Genomic DNA, 18632 nt, shown 5'->3' with positions numbered 1-18632 from the left:
AGTTTCTTACCAAGCACAATGATCTCTGGACAGCCAGTGGGATCCAGAACAAGCTTTCCATCTCTGAGGATCAATCCATGTTGACAATGAATCAGCAGATCATCTATCTGGCCAACCACTAGTCTGCACACAATCAGCATATATATATATATATATATATATATATATATATAAAAAAATATATATATAAAAAATAATTTAAAAAAATAAATAAATAAAAATATATATATATATGTATATCAGTATCAGTGGAGCAATGGCCTAGTGGAAATGCACCTGACTGGGAAGCGAGTGTTTGTGAGATCACAATTTTTACTTCCTCTATCCACTAGACATTCAGACCACAGTGTAAATTTTTTTTTTAAATGATGATGGAAGAGTTGGGAATATTTGATATATTAAAAAAAAAAAATTAAAAAAAATAAATATATATATATATATATATATATATATATATATATATATATATATATATATATATATATATGTATATATATATATATAAAATTATGGAAGGTATTAAACTGAGTTGGTTAAGAAAAAGTGTTGTAAATTATGGAAGGTGTTAACTGAGTTGGGCTAAGAAAAAGTGTTGTCCTCTGGCAAAATTATGTAAAACCGATCCATTCTGACAAAATTATGTAATTTAAGTGATCCACTCTGATAGGTACACAAATATTTGCATGCATTCAATACCTAACAAAGCGCACTGAGTAATGCTGCTGATCACGCATCTGCCTAGCAGATGTGGTATAGCATATGGAATTCATCCTTGGATTTGAAGATGACCATGGCTGATCGGTGGCTGTGGATCCAGAGGTGACTGATGAGGCCAATCTGGGCCTTGAAGGCTCGCCCACATGTGGGACACAAGTGAGTGGGTGCTGTCATGGCAGTGGACGCTGCTCGGGCCTTGTGCACAGCAAACTTTCGTTGCACCTCAGTGAAGGGCCTAGCTTCAGCTGCATGGGCTCTTGTGATGATCTTGCTGCACCAAGCTGGACGGCCCAGAGCAAGCATCTCCCACATGTTGATGTAGACGCCCAGGTCTTCGAAGAATGCTTTGAGGCAGTCTTTGTAGCATTTCTTCTGCCCTCCAACTGAGCGCTTGCTCTGACCCAGTTAAACTAACTGACTGACTGAAACCATTCATTGTCTGATTAACTTTTTGTTGTACTGACATTTTAACAATCACCTGAATTAATATTAACTGAGCAACACAAAGAAAATCAAATTTGAAAAAAAACAAAAACAATTATATCAATACAATTTTAACAAGCGAGGCAAGACCTTCAAGACTCACTTGTGTTAACTTAAATCTAATTGTTAAAATGTGTTCTGTATTTGTTATTATAAAGCTTCGGGTTAAAAGAAAAAGAAAAGAGAAAAAAAAACCCGGCAGATTCAAACCCCGCATGATCGGGTGAGAAGAAACTGTCTTACCCATTACACTATCATGGCTCCTTAGCTGACGTTAAAAAATATAACATTTTAACATGCTTTTTTAAAGGGCGATAAATCGTTTGCGGTATTCACAGTGAGAACGCTGTTTAAATCATATTATTCTGGTGTATCTTGGGCATTCAAAAAATCTTTAAGGGCAATTAAAGATTCTTTTTAAGTCCGCGGTAAAGGAGACGTGGCTATCCCCGCAATCACACTGCAACATTTAGCCATTTTCTCTGGATCTAGATAGATGTACAAGTTTAGTTACACCTGGTTGACACGGTCAATTCAATTTCTCTTTTATGTTCATTCTAGTTTTATAGTTTTAAAGTTGATATGAAAATTGAGTATTTTGTTAAACTAATAACATGTAGAGCCAAGTACAAGTACTTCTAAATGTCATATGAAGTGGAAAGAAAGGACTTCATTTTGAGAAAAGTCAAGACTGGAAATTTTTACATTTCATCAATTCAAGGGTATTAACTCTCATGGTTTATTATTTTAAACTGTGAATTCCGACTGATTCTGTGGATATTTTTATGGCAGTTTGGGGCATAATCCAGTAAGTGGTGAGGCGTTCACAAATCTTTCTCTGAATAAATATTTAACGGTCTCCTTCTCCAACTTTCCATCATATGTTATCATGTATTGTCAATTGAATATAGGATTGAACAGGCAGGTCAACAACTTGAAACAAAATGGTGTCGTTTGCGTTCGCGAAGAATATGAGCACGCGCTTTGAATATGTATAAATATGTGTACACAATTGATTTTTGCCCATCACCTTCAGGGCTCAGCCAATAGACCTATAAAGTCCACTCATCGTATTGATTTTAATATTTTCCGAAAAAGACCACTTGGGCGAATGAACATAGTGATAGCCCTGTACACTGAGAGTAAAACACACAAGCTTTTTATGTATTGAGTATAATTTCAAAATGTAATGTTTAAGATGAGAAAGATCAGTTTAAAGCAAATAAACCCCCCCTAGCATTAATTACAGATTAATTTCCCTTCTTTAATATCTGCACCAAAGACATGCAAAAAAAAAAAACTTCCATGCTTAGCAAAAAGAAATTCCTGTTTGAACAAAAAATGATAAAAATGTCTGCTCTTGTTGTGTCAGAATATCAGATAAAAGTGCCAAGTTTAGAGAATAAAAAAAATATGAATATAACAGTAAATTCAGTTTGCATATAATATGGCTTCTTTTTCTTTCTTTTTTTTTTGGTGCCCATCCCAAAGGTGCAATATTCCTTTAAACAAGATGACCGGAAAAAACTTAATTTTTCCTATTTTTATGCCAAATTTGGTGTCAGCTGACAAAGTATTTGCAGAGAAAATGGCAATGTTAAAGTTTACCACGGACACACACACACACACACACACACACACACAGACAACCGAACACAGGGTTAAAACATAGACTCACTTTGTTTACACAAGTGAGTCAAAAAGCAATATATTCAACAAATCAATTGACCAAATATCAATAGCATCAATATCTCAAAAAATGTTTTAACACACACATAGAACAGAATAGAATATGTCTTTATTACCAAGTGTACCGGGGTCACAAGGAATATTGGGGGGGACTGTACTGTACGAAGATAAATCGAAAATCATACACAAACACAGATACAGTAGAAATTAGGATACATACAAGTGCATATCAATATAAAAACTTGTGCATACTGACACATGCACGCACTGCACACACACACACACACACACACACACACTCTCTCTCTCTCTCTCTCTCTCTCTCTCTCTCTCTCTCTCTCTCTCACACATACACACACACACAGATACAGTAGAAATTAGGATACATACAAATGCATATCAATATAAAAACTTGTGCATACTGACACATGCATGCACTGCACACACACACACACACACACACACACACACACATGCACGCACACACACACACATGCACGCACACACACACACACAAACTCTCTCTCTCTCTCTCTCTCTCTCTCTCTCTCACACACACACACACACGTTTGAACAGAAGCTGCATATTACATGTGGATGGGGCTGATGACTAGATCTTCAGGTAGATGGTTGTTGGTTGCACAATTCTATTTATCATACTGGATTTGTTCAAGAGACAGGGCATTGACTGCTTTGTGGAAAAAGCTATTGGCAAAGCAATTGGTTTTCGTCCTTATACTTCTGTACCGTCGACCAGAGGGGAGCATCTCGAAAATCCCAAAAGCTGGATGTGATTCGTCCTGGCTGATTGATTTTGCTTTTTTGAGTAGCCACTTATCATATATATATGTCTTCTAGAGAAGGTAGATCAGCCCCGGTAATCTTGGTGGCAGTTTTTACAATTCTGTTAAGGGCTGCAACTTCTGCCTTTCCGTACCAAACTGTAATAGTGAAGGTTAGCACACTTTCAATGACTGCTCAGAAGAAATCAACCATGATTTCTTTTTTAATTCTGAACTTTTTGAGGTGCCGAAGAAAGTACAGGTGCTGTTGTGCTTTCTTAACAATTTTTTCCGTATTTTTCTCCCATTTCAAATCGTTGGAAATGAACAGTCTGAGAAATTCAAAGTCGCTGATGATCTCAAGCACACTGATGATCTCTACTTGCTTGTCTTTAATGACAAGTGGTAAGGGGTCAGCTCTGACCTTCCTGAAATCTAGAATCAATTCTTTGGTTTTTGATATGTTGAGTTCTAAGTTGTTTTGATCACACCAGCTGACAAGTTCCAGTACTTCTTCCCTATATTTTGACTCATCACTGTTCATAATCAGCCCTTCTAGAGTAGTATCATCGGCAAACTTGACCATGGTGTTACATTTATTTTGAGTTGCACAGTCATGTGTGAATAGTGAGTACAACAGTGGGGATAGAACACATCCCTGTGGGGTGCCTATGTTGAGAATGCATGTGGAGGAAGTGAGGTCACCAACTTTAACAACTTGTGGTCTGCATCTTAGAAAATTTAGGATCCATGCACAAACTGATTCAGGCAGCAAGAGGTCTTTCAGTTTAAAATATAGTTTTGATGGCATTATTGTGTTGAACGCAGACATTGTGTTGAACGCATATATTCACAGATGTGTATCCCCCACCCACCCCCTACATATATCCATGTTTGCACACATACGCCCATTCAGACTCCCCCACCACATCCCCCAAGAACACTTGTATAGTCACAATCTGATCTCTTTCCCCCGCTCCAAAGACATACATGTAAATATTCACACCCACATGCACAAGCTCTCTCTCTCTCACCCCCCCCCCCCCACCCCCCTGCCTCTCCCCCTCACCCCCCCAACACACACACTCTGTCTCTCTTTCTCTATCACCTACAACCCCCACATACACACACATACATATACACACATATACTTGCACTAACATACATAAAAATATAATATATATATATATATATATATATAAGTGTATTTCATTGCACATTTACAGTGTGCAATCATTAAATCAAGGTTTCATAATGTAATCAAGACAATATACTACATGTTAGAGTAGGTCAGTTTCAATAATTAGAGTAATGAGAACTTTGCTCTGCAAGTAAATCTGATGCTATCACCCAAAATGAAACACTAATCTGGATTAAATAAAACAGAGGGATAACTCTCCAGCATTAGGGAAAAAAGTATATAAATTTTTTTTTTTTTTTTTAAAGACCAATCAAATTAGAAAAACCAACCAACTGGATAGCTTTTGATTAATTGCAGTTTTAGTCAGAGACAAATCATTTTTCTTTCCTTGGGTGAAAGACGCTGGACATGGTAACTGAAAGATTAAAGGATGCAATCATATTATGAAGTCTTTGAAATGTGATTGTGTGTCTGAACATTCCAGCAAAAAATGAAGGTTGTCAAGAGGCTCACCACAAACACAGTGGTGGAGGTATCAAAAATCTGCGTAACCTTGCATTAAACCATAACCTGTGTATCAAGTTTCTAGTGGAAATTGATCCCGGGGGGGTTAATGCCTTTCTTTACTGGAAGAGAGAGATCCCACCAATGCTTCTTATTTGAATTTTCTGAGAACTGTTCCTGTCCTAAACTCCAGATAGATTTTGAGAGAATGGTACAGGCTTCAGACACAGAAACAGGAATATTGTAATCAATTGAAACTGAATTGTTCGATGCAGCTTCCTTGGCACAAAGATCAACCATTTTGTTGCCATGAAGATGGAATGTCCAGGAATCCACGAAAGTCTGAACCTCGCATTATTAACTGGTGGATCAAATACAAAATTTTGTAAATAATATCTGCTCGTTCAGATGAAGACTGATTATGTATAGCCATCAAGACTGATTCTAAATCAGATAATATAAGAATTTTTGGAGGTATACGAGGCATACCACTAGAAAAAAGGTGAAAGCCATCTTAACTGCAAACAATTCAGCAGTTAACAACATTTAGTTAAGTGGAATCTCTTTGTAACCAAGCACTCTGCTTGCTTCAGAAACTGCTTCACACATGAGCTATAGCAAATGCCATTTTCGCAATTATCTTGCTGGTCTTCAATGGCTCGCGCAGAATGTGTGACACCATTCCTGGTTTGATGCAAAGCCCATTCTAAACCTATTCTCTATTAAATCAAGTCTCTGTATGAAATATTATATTTGTTGTGCTTACACACACACTTAAATCAGTTAGAAGCACACTTGGTTTCAGTTTAATCATTCGTCAGTCTAAAGATTTCAACAGACGCTAAGCTTACGTCATTTTGTCTCGCCACACACCACTCCATAACTAGCGTCGCTGTACGCGATTGGGTGTGCTGACATCTGTGTTTCTGACACAGCATATTTTATTAATATCTCTTTTGTCGGATCAATAAATACAAGTATTATATACTGGCAGAATCGTCGCGATTCCATCTTTAAATCTATTCCATTTATGTTTGCCTACGTTAAACTGATTTAACACAGTTTGTAATTTTCTGCGATGAGCTCGCTAAAACTGACCCTCTTCAGGTGACTTAAAGTAAGATTATAAATTTATCGTAAATAAACAACACTTCATTTTATACTCATTAGAAAGTAGGTGTTGAGCTCTTTCTTTTGCAACCTATCCGACATAAATTGGCTCAGGAATCATTTAGAAATCTGTAACTGAACACCTTGGAAGAAACACAGTTCTTGTTGGATTTGGCCTGATTTGAATCAATCTGCTTTTCAGCACACACGATTGTCTTTGCAGTCCGCTTAACTTGCATAAAGAGATGGAGTGGGTGATCAGTGGTCACTTTTCACCTGGTGAGTCACCGGCTAGGCCCTGCTCTCTTTCTCTCTTGCCATGTCGCAAGCAGTGTGTGTGTGTGTGCATTGTCCCAGAGGCTGACATCTCGCTAATATCATTGTCCCAGAGGCTGACATCTCGCTACATATCAATGTAAGTACTAGTGTGTAGAATGTGTTGATTTGTAAATTGTATTCTTCGATACAGTACTTGTGTTCATATGAGTATGTTGATATTGCTTTGTTCAGTTATTGCTTTGTTCAGTTACTGCTTTGACATGTAGTCACAGCTCAGCTATGATTGATCTAGATAATCGCCAAGTCGTCATATGCTTGGAGCAGTATTCCATTTAATTCTTCTTAACATCACAGTCAATGACGTCTCTGGACACTGATAGTTTGTTCGAGAATGTTCTAGTGGATGACGCATTCTTTCACATCTGCTGTCACTGATGAAGGTTAGGTTCCTTATCCCGCTTCAGCAGAGGAGATTTAAATGTTGAGCACAAGCTTAGCTATGTTGATATTTGGCTTTGATGCAATGGATAACTTGTGTAAGTTCATTCACCACTTAATGGTTAAGCCATGATGGTTCTTCACTGACTATCTGGTCTATCAGTTTGCCAGTAAAATACCAAAGCCACTGATTCTATTGTCTTGTTTATTATTCATGTATTATTTCACATGCTGATATCAGTTATGATGCTAGTGTTTCACTGATTCTCATTACTCTAAGATGTGTGTAGTATTCTGTTGTGGTGATTACAAGATAGTGTTGGATTAATATCAGTTATTGGTTAAAACCAACTGTTATGTATCACAGTCTGTTAATTGTAATTTAGTTATCATGCCTTCTATACGGCTTACTCCAGTATAGTGCAACATGATAAACTGATTCATTTGAGTCACTTTGACACAGTATAAGCTTTACCTAATCTATACTGTCAGTGTACTTTCGCTAAATCAGCTTAACTTTAACCACTTTATCTACACAATTTAAATGTATCAGAAATGTCATTTGATGTCAGTGTTTGGTCTTCATGCATATGCATTATCTTATGTTATGTTGTTGCTTATCCCAAACTGAGTGATAGTTTTTCCATGTAATATGTATACAAGTGCTTTACTATTCACTTGTGCTGACATGTTGTACTTATTTTCATGATATATGTTTGTGTCATTCCAGGCACTGTTTTATCTCTTCCTCTATTCTCTTCTTCTCATAACTATTGTAAATAAAATAATAGAAAACCCCCCTTTTGTGACTGGCCTCTATATGTTCCTGGCCTGTGCGCGGGAATTCTTGTCTATCCTTCAATACAGTAAATCATCATTAGTTAGTTCTTTTGTACCGTCCCCTAATAAACCACTCAGTTCACAAGATGGCTACATCTTTTTAATGTTAAATTTGGGGATTACAAAAGCGGCCCCAACTTCAACACCTGTTGCTGCCCTGTATATATGTCAGGTCCTGTGGCCAACACTTTTTGTCTCCTAATACTGAGACAAAAGCACTGCTATACTGAATTATCTATAATGCAGTTTAATTTTTAGCCTGAAGCTCACAAATACAGGAGCAATAAATCATCCAATCAAGCATCCAATCAAGGATGTTTTTGTTTATGTTGCACAGTTGAAGAAGTATGAAATTTGGTGTCCATATAACCCACAATATCTTATTCAAGAGTATTTGCATGTATATCATCCTTTGTGAATTAACTTACTGTTATCAGGTTTTAACCCACAATATCTTATTTAAGAGTATTTGCATGTATATCATCCTTTGTGAATTAACTTACTGTTATCAGGTTTTCTTAAGGGTAAAAATATTTTAAGTAGCAGTCATAAATGTGAAGACATACAGCCACAGTTTCTGTAGAAATGTCAAGAACCAAAAAGTATGTGGGTTACGACGTCCACCTTTAGCGGACATCTTTCTAGTAATTCTCTTGCTTGTTCTTGTAATATTTCAGCTTCAATAATTTCTGCTACAGTGTCTGTTTGCTATTGGAACAAGTAATAGATGGTGTCCACTGTGTAACCCACATCATTTCAGCCACACTGGTTCATAATGAAAGCTTTTTCAGGGTAGCTGTTAAAGCCACTTATTTTCAGTGTTAGAATCATATAGTGGGATGGTTAAACCATACCAGAAAATATATCTGACATATTTTCTGCACTTTTCATTTTTGCATTGCATGTCTTAAAACTGTTTCCAGTATTGTAGAACTGAATGAATATATATATATATATATATATATATATATATATATATATATATATATGGGGGGGGGGGTCTTTTTTGTTTTTGTTTTTCTTGTTTTTTTCTTCTTCACAATTGATCTAACTAAAGCCTTTATAGAACTGACCAAAGACTTTGGTTTAGTTAGCTGAAACAGGCTCTGGATATTCTGTGAATACAAGGCTGCCCACCAAACCTCCTTAAGATGCTGCAGCAGCTCCATGAAGTTCAGATGGGGCAAGTGATGTTTTGTCTGACCCATTCCCAATTTGACAATGGGGTAAAATGAGGCTACATCCTTCCTCCAATTCTCTTTGCTAAAGAATGGTGCCTTTGAACCATCTTGGGCATCAAGTGGAAAGACTGTGACAAACATCTAAAAACATGAAAGTCCTCGCTAATGACCAGATAACTTTGATGGGTGGGATATCTATCATGCATGGAGGACAAACAAATGTCCAAAGCCATTTTCTACGGTGAGCTTTGCCACAGAAAATGTGATAGAAGAGCCCCACAAAAAATGCTACAAAGACCAGCTGAGGTGACAACTCAATGCAGCTGTTATTGCAAAAAAAGGGCTGGGAAACACTACCAAAGACAGGCAGCTGGAGATCAACAACCACAACAGACACTGAGACCTTTGAACCTGAAAGAAGGCTAACTGCGAAGGAAAAGTGCATACAGAGGAAAGAATTGGCTGCCCAGAGCCCTCCAATTCATGGATTTCCTTGCCCTCTGTGTGCCAGGGTGTGTGGCTCGCACAAGAATCAGCCTGCACAGCCACCAGAGGACTTGTCACCAAGGACCTTCTTCTCAATGATCTGAGGAACCTGCCATCATCACTGTAAATGTAAATGCTTAAGAATGCAATACAGAAGCACTTACAAAAATGCAGCATGCACTTTGCACACATAAAAAAACTTATGGCAACAAAAGTGTTGTCCCTGGCAAAATTCAATAGAAAAATCCACTTGTAGTTCTACTGGTAAACAAATACACCTGCAGGCACAAAAAAGAGAAAAGAAAAGGGTGGCGCTCTCACTGTAGTGACACACGGGGGTGTGGCGATACTGCCCCATGTCGATACTCCCCCATACATGTGTGCGTGTGTGTGTGTGTGTGTGTGAGTGTGTGTTGTTGTTGTCTTCTTCTTCTTCTTCTTCAGTTTAGCATCTTTTAGCCACAAGTGTTATTTGACAAAGATACGGGGAAAAGACAGCTACTGGTGAGGGAAAAGTAACTGTTCACGCATATGAGTTAGTGTGTGTGTATGAAAGTGTGTGTGTGTGTGTGTGTGTGTGTGTGTGTGTGTGTGTGTGTGTGTTAGATAATCATAATTGGTGAAATTTTGCTTAAAAAATGAGATTACAATATAACATCCTTGGAACGAAATACAAATGATAACAGCAAGCGGACTTGACTAATCAACAAAGATCTGAATCGGAATGAATAAGCATTGATAAGCAATATAATGTAATGTGATTAGCAACACATACACAGGGTAAAAAGATATCAATAATTGTATGATTTATTTAAGGCATATAGTTTTGGGTGGTGGGGTTATGCATCAGTGTTTGCATGGATTGTTCATGTTTTCTTTGATTGTTTTCACACACACACACACTCACACACAGGGAGAGAGAGCATTTTGCTGCTGTAAGATTTAGCACATATAACTCACGTTATATAATTTGTAATACATAAAATAAAGAAGGAAATTAATCAATTGTGCATGTCAATTACTGCTCGTTGCTTTTTATTTTTTTATTTTTTTAATTCTTTTTTGGGGGGTGGTGGTAAGGCTTCACATACACACAAATGCACATATACATTGATGGACCTCGATATGGTATCACCGACCCGTAAAGTTTATACCCCCCACCCCCACCCCAAACCTTCGGCCAAGCTGTCGTACTATGCTTTGATCCCGCTGCCTGAAACAACTTCCAACCTTTTATGGGCCACTTTTATGGTCCTTTTATGGCCCCATGTTGGAGCTCCCCACCCCAGATGCAGATGTGAAGGGGCTGACGAGGAGACATCACACATAAGACAAAGACCCACATTTAAGAACACACACACACACACACACACACATCGACACAGTGAGCACAACAGACACAAAAGTTGCATGTTTTACGACCCAGCCAAGTGGTGGAGGTAATATGATGGCAAAGATAAAGTGCTAGAGATAAGATAACATAGGGTGCGATCGCAGCCGTGCACGCACACACGCAACCACCCACTTACACACACACACATGCACACACACACACACACACAACTTCAACGTACTCTCTCACACACACACACCTTTTAATACATGCACGCATATACTCACACATACTCACACACGCATGCACACACGAACACACCACCACCATCAGCACAACAACTACAAAACTGTTGTGGTGATTCCTGGTGACATTATGCCGCAACATGTTATAGCCTGCATGCAGAGTCGCCACTGCAGTTGATTTTTTGTTGTGTCCCGCCTGGCATACATCACTGGCGACAATAATCATGTGCATGGCGACAATATGTGCCGCAACAAGTGTAAGCCTCGAGTTCATGAACTAAATGGTTATTTCAATGAGTTCTGACCTGACTGTGTCTTTTAAAAATCTTATGGCGTGAAGAACTGATTTACTATCAACACAAAATAGATTCTGAAAAACGGTTTTCAGAAACAAGATTATACATTTTAACACCATAAAAATTGTTGTGAGTTCAACAGTGAAGAAGAACTTTTTAGAACTTTTCCAGATGAAGTAACTGTTGAGACTTAATGTTTGGAATAACGAAAGCAGCACTTGACCTATTATTTACAACCCCCACCAGAGTAAGCATTACCATTTGCTACCCTACAGATTATTGAATAAATTCACATATACCTACACATGCACGCATATATACAGGAACCCACTCGCATGCCCCCCACCCCCACCCCCTACACAAACACACACGTACGCACACACGCACCCATGCACTCACACACGCACACACTCACACACATGTACACAGAGATAAACACACACGCATATGCGCATGCGCACACACACACATACATACACAAACACTTACACGGACACACATGCATGCATGTATACCTGCATGCCTGAATGTAAAAGTACATATGATATTCATATGCAGAAACCCAAGCTACAACATACGACTGGTTGTGTATATATATATGTATACACTGGCTTACTGGAGGATACATGCTGGCTTTAAACAAGAAAACAGACATACTGACAGAGCCACACACAGGCAAACAGGCAGACAGACAGACAGATACAGACAAACACGCACACACATGCACACACACACACACAGAAGCAGACAGACAGACAGAGCAGACATGCAGAGGCACAGGCAAAGAGAGATACTGCGGCATAATATTGTTGCCGGCGACAATATATGTGCAACCCCTCACTGCATATATTGTCACTCTCCAGTACATAATGTCGCCGGCAACAATATTATATGCAAGGAGGGTGTTAACTACTAAATTGTCACCTCATCAGTTAACCGCTGAATTGTTGCTATTCAGCATGTCAGAGAACTGTAAAAATTTTGCCAGTTGATGACTTATCAGTGGATTGGCGATATTTCAGTTGATTTGGAGACATTTCAGCATTTATTTAGTAATCTATGATCTGTCATTGTTATTTCCTTCACCGACAGTTCATGACTTTAACACTTTGTTTTGCTTTGTAGGCCTCGTGGGAGGAGGGAGGTTATTTTATGTATTTGCATGGTAACTAAGCTCGAAAGCATGTCTATGTTCCCCAAGTTCTACATTCTCCCGGGTTTATATTCTCCACGGTCATTCATGGTCAGTGGCCAGTGGTGGTCAGCAGTGATCAGTGGTGGTCAGTGGTCAGCAATGGTCAGTGGTCAGCAACGGGCATTGGTGGTCGGCGGGCATTGCTGGTCGGCAGTCAGTGGTGGTCAGAAATGGTCAGTGGTCAGCAGTGGACATTGGTGGTCAGTCAGTAGTGGTCACTAGTGGTCAGTGGTGGTTAGCGATCAGTGGTGGTCAGTGGTCAATAGTGGTCAGTGGTGACTAGTGGCCAATAGTGGTCAGCAGTGTTCAGCGGTCAGTTGTAGCCAGTGGTGGTCAGTGGTCTGTATTGGTCAGTGATCAGTAGTGGTTAGTAGTTTCCAATGGTTAATAGTAGTGGTCAGGCACCAACAAGCGATTATGACGACGAGGCTGTGGACTGAAGATTTACACGAACAAGTGCAAGAAGTTTTTGATCAACCCCCCAAGAAAGACATCATCATTGTGCAAGGGGACTGGAACACCAAAGTAGGAGAGGATGCTTACAACAACTGGAAAGGCGCTTGCAGACTGTCCTGCAATGCTGAGTCAAACACAGAGGCCTTAGGCTCCTGGAATTTGCCAGATACAACAGTTAACCACATTGTTATGGCCAGCACAATCGGCGTGCACAAAGCATCCAGAAGGTGGACTTGACACCACACAGATGAAGAGCACCACAGCCAAACAGATTACGCAATTATCAAATAGCATTTTCAGTCAAGTGTAAGCATTGCCAAGACAAGAACTTTGCCAGGAGCTAATGTCGGAAGTGATCATGACCTTGTGGTGCTGACATTCCACCTCCACCTGAAGATTTTAAAAAAACTGGCCACAAAAGAAACTGGCCGCAAAAGAATTATGTTCAACCTCGACAAATTACTGAGATTCTTTCAAAACATCGACCAGCAAAGAAGCCCTGGGTCACGTCAGATGTCCTGGACCTATGTGACAAAATCAGGGAGCTGAAGAAGAGGAAGAATGAGGTAAATGGGGCCAAACAAAACAGAGCTCTCAACCAGATCAAGAAACGCATGAAAAGAGCAGATTAGGAATGGATCGAGGCACAGTGTCAAGACACTGAAGACAGCCTGAACAACAACAAAAAGTGTCCAAGCTTGTGAAAGATCTGACAAGCACCAAACAATGGCATTCCACAATAATTTATCCAAGACAAAAAGACAAAGCAGGGAACGGACTGACAGAGGAGCAGGATATCCCCCCGAAAAGCGCATGCCTTCACCTAATACATGCAATTAATCAATTTCTTTCCTTTCTTAGTAAATTGTGACAAATTAAGTTAACTTTAAAATCATCATCAAAACTGAATCTCATACCGCGGCGAAACTGTGTGAATGTGTGTGTGTGTGTGTGTGTGTGTGTGCGCGCGCGCGCGGGGGGGGGGGGGGGGGGGGGTGGCTGCATGTATGAGTTCGTGTGTGGTTGAGAGTAGGTGGGTGTACACTTGTATCTGAGATAGATAGATAGACAGATAGATAGACAGACAGACAGATAGATAGACAGATAAAAAGAGAGAGAGAGTGAGTGAGTGAGTGAGTGCATATCTGTCTCTGTGTGTGCTCGCACACATGCAAGGGGGAGAGAGAGAGAGAATGTGTTCACGTATGTGTGTGGCTGCATGTGTATGCACGGAATTAATAAATATGGACCGATCAAACACAAACACACACATGCACGCATGCACGCACGCACGCACACTGGCACATTGACACACACAGAAGAGTGCCCACACAGTCTGCGTATAAAACAGACAGACAGAAAGACAGAGAAAGAGACACAGAGAGATGTTCTGTTGAATATTGTATTAAGCTTCTAAATTTGACCATGTTTCTCCTCTCCTTCAGTCTCTCCACTGGTTGCCTGTTTCTGATCGAATAGACTATAAGCTATCCACTCTGACCTTTTCTGCAGTCAACGGATCTGGCCCCAAGTATCTTTCTGAACTCATCCATATCTATACCCCATCTCGCCAGCTCCGTTCTTCCTCTGATACTCAACTTCTCAGGATACCTCACGTCAGAAGTAAGACCTATGGACACAGATCGTTTTCTTTTCAATCACCAAAGACATGGAACAAGCTCCCTGATAACCTCCGTCATTCTGATTCCCTTGTATCTTTTAAATCTCGTCTCAAAACTCACCTTTTCCCTCAGCAATAAGTTCAATTGTGGCAGGTCTACTTCCTTTGCGTTAGCTGTGCTTGACTATGTGTGTATACATATGTATGTGTACATAACTACATGCATGTATATGAATGTGTATTGTGTGTGCGTGTGCGTGTGTTTATGTAAGTTTGTGCCTGCCTATGTGTGCGTATGTGTTAGGGTAGCTGTTAGATACACATGTATGTTAAAATGTATGTATGCAGCGTGTGTGTGTGTGTGTGTGTGTGCATGTGTGTGCACATGTGTGTATGTGTGTGTGTGTAGTCACATTTTGGTGTGTGTACGTAACATAGATGATGTTTTATGTTAACAAAAGCGTTTTTGTAAAGCACCGAGAGCAGATTTCTGGATAGTGTGCTATATAAGGATCCATTATTATTATTATTATTAAGATAGATTGAAAGGAGTGGATGAGAGACAGATTGAATGACTGAACGAATGAAATAATGAAAATTATTTGAATAATGGTACCTGTTTGTGTGCGTCCGGGGGGTAAGGGAGGGAGAAGGAGGGGGGCAAGGGAGGAGGGGGGGCAACGTGGGGAGGGGTTTTGAGAAAGAGTGGTCATGAATGTTCCATGTAACTTGTAATATTTTTCTTTCATGTAAAGCGCCCTGAGCTCTTAGAGAGAAAGGGCACTATATAAATGTACATTATTATTATTACCATCATTATCATTATTATTTTCTGAGAGAAGCAAAAAATATATTTTTCACTGATTCAACCATATTGAAGACACTCATAGTGGTAGGTGGACAGTCAACACACGCATCAAAAGAAAATTAAGGTGAACAGCACAACTCAAGGCGAAGTCCAAGCTAATAACACTGATATAACAGAATAACACCCAGCTGTCCAACAGATGGTTCCTGTCCCTAACCTCAGCTCTCATGTCTTTGAAGACCACTTGCAGGTGATGGTTTCATACAAAGCACGTGTCTATGTTGGTGTACCTTGGTGCAATAAAATCTTTCTTTTCATTTGTCACTCACACACGAGGGTACATTCCTATTCATACTGCCCCATTACTGTGTATTCACACACACACACACATGCACACACAACCAATACTATTACACACTTTCATACACACACACACACACACACACACACACACACACACACACTAATCGAATCCACAGTCATATTTAAGCACACACACACACACACTCATATAAACGTGCACACGAGCACACACACACACACACACACACACACACTAACACACAGACAAACACACACACTAATATAAGAGAGAGAGAGAGCACTGAACACTAAAATGTTTAATGTAATTAGCTGTACAGCTCTAGTGACATGGGGTACAAATCAGAACAAAAATGGTGAACACAATGAAACAAAATCGGATAGGGAAAAAAAAAGAAAAAAAAAGACGAGAGAGAGAGAGTTTGACAGACGAGGGGAGAGAGACAGAAAGACAGAAAATGAGAGAGACAGAAAGACAGAGATACAGACATACAGACAGACAGAAACTGACAAACAGTGGGGGAAGAGAGAAAAAAATGAAAGAGAGAAAATGAGATAGAATCTGAGAGACAGAGAGAGAAACACAGAGAGAGAGAGAGAGAAACTGAGAGAGAGGGGAAGGGAAGAGAGAATAAAAATGAAAGAGAAAAAGAGAGAGAGAGAATCTCTGAGAGACATACAAAGAGAGAGAGATGGCCCATGTAACTACAAAGCAGCGAGCCCACACAATAATTGCGGGCCCCAACATACAAGTCGTGCACTGCTGCTCAACTCTGATGGTGGACGGTTGTAAGAAGAGAACACATAACACATTCATCATTCCACAACACATCTTTGATCAAGCAAAAAGCATTATCAGTCACAACTGTACCTACATACAAGTGTATTTGCCTGTTTCTGGATCTTTTTGAGAGGGATTAACGAGCCGGGGGAGTATTGACAAAGGGATGAATCGACAATGGGCAGTATCACCTTGGGGGAGTATCAACACGGGGGAGTATCGACATGGGGGAGAATTAGGCTGACCCCATGACACAATCTCCCAGGGGAGAACAGTCAAAATTTTACAGAAAAATGTGTTGTGAAAAAAGAATAATACAATTTATGAAAAATATGCAATAGCGATATGGGTTTGCAGTTTTCCACACATTCCCTTGGTTGAGACTAAATGATTATCAGAACTATGGGTCATGACACTGATCTTTTCATTTCATGGTAAAGATACTACAACTGTGCTCAGAAACTGCTGTCATGAAGAGTTGCAGAATTTTGCCCATGCACACACACAAAAAGTGTCACGCACACACACATACTGTATGTACATAAATGCATGCACACAAACACATATGCACACACATAAACGCACGCACCAGCTTGAATGCACACACAAATTGCAAGAGTAATGCCCCTTGGTGGTTTTCCCAGCAAGAAGCAACTGCGAGACAAGGCATATATATTCTAGGTGCTAATGCTACGTCTACCTTATAAATGATAAACTGATCTGGAAGCTACAATCCTTCCAGTGTCTATCTAATGAGAATTGGAAATAATTAAGAGTTCCTGCAGTAGAAATGTGATTAAGCTAGTTGTGAATAATAGTTCTGTTCGTGAAGTGTGAAGTGAGATGAGATCTGTGTTTGGTTAGCTTCAGTGCATGTCCTCCTGTGTGTGTACTGCCATATGAAGTGTGAAAAAATTATGTGTGGTTCTTTGGTCGTAATGTCTATGCAGATGTTATATATATATATATATATATATATATATATATATATATATATATATATATACATGTCTCAATCATAATCACTATCACACATTTCCTACACTCAAGACTCGGAAGCTTCAGATTTCTCAGTTTGAGTTATTGGAGGGGGTGGGGGGGGGGGAGAAAAAAAGAAAAACAACAACAACAAAAACACGGAAAAAATACAAACCTATTGATAACAAGCTGCTCCTTGACACACGCGGCATTATCCACTGGACAATCGGCAATTGTGTCGGCACACAGCCGACAGAAGGTGTGGCCACAGGATATGTTGATCACTGGCTCTCGATAAATGTTACCACACACCGGGCACTTCAAATGATGACTACCTTCCTCTACATATTTTGTCATTTCTTCTGTCTCTGCCATCCTCAACGAGCTGACATAGTCAACTTTGTCCGCGCACTTCTTTAACTACGATAATATGTAGTCTGTTATTTTATGGTCATTTGTTTTGACAGTCCCAGTTTCCCTCGGTCACTCCTCTGTCCAGGAAGTGAAAGTTATCCTCAAATGGGGCAATTCTGAATGGATCAAGTCCCAAAGATAAACAAAATTAATTATTTTGCTGTGGTCCCATAATTATTATTAGTACTAGTACCAGTAGTAGTTGTGGTGTAGGGACAGACAGTTTGACTGCCTTGGCCTCACGGCCTTTTTATGTCCACTTCAATATCTGTCTCCTTTTATTTGTAGGACTCACATATGATTTCATTTACTTTCAAAGTCTGTAAATGTTCCTTTTGAATTGATGTTCATGTCAAAGAGATTTTCTAACACATTAGTATTTGGGGCAAGTTTAGTTTCAATTGGTCTTCTTCTTTCCTTGAACATCCACCATCATCATTTTGATGGTTCTGATGTGAAAAGAACTGGGGGTTTCCACTAGCTAGGTTGTTTTGTAGAACTGGCAGTTTGGGACTTGGGTGGGGTAGGGTGGTG

At 39.5% G+C, this 18632-nt stretch overlaps 1 protein-coding gene across 2 annotated transcripts in view; it reads right to left on the bottom strand.

The window, feature by feature from the left end:
- Nucleotides 1–18187, bottom strand: part of LOC143300608 (E3 ubiquitin-protein ligase TRAF7-like) — a 116902-nt gene extending 98715 nt beyond the window's left edge. For both annotated transcript variants that reach the window (XM_076614391.1, XM_076614390.1), the window contains exons 1-2: nt 17860–18187; nt 11–123 (exon numbers count right to left, since the gene is read on the bottom strand). In XM_076614391.1, the coding sequence (XP_076470506.1) occupies nt 11–123; nt 17860–18059 (313 nt within the window). In that variant the 5' untranslated portion in view covers nt 18060–18187. The remainder of the gene's footprint in view (nt 1–10; nt 124–17859) is intronic.
- Nucleotides 18188–18632: the final 445 nt, after the last annotated feature.

Source organism: Babylonia areolata, chromosome 26 (assembly GCF_041734735.1).
Source record: "Babylonia areolata isolate BAREFJ2019XMU chromosome 26, ASM4173473v1, whole genome shotgun sequence".
In the NCBI taxonomy this organism is placed as follows: Eukaryota; Metazoa; Mollusca; class Gastropoda; order Neogastropoda; family Buccinidae; genus Babylonia; species Babylonia areolata.
This window is presented reverse-complemented; position numbering and strand designations above follow the sequence as displayed.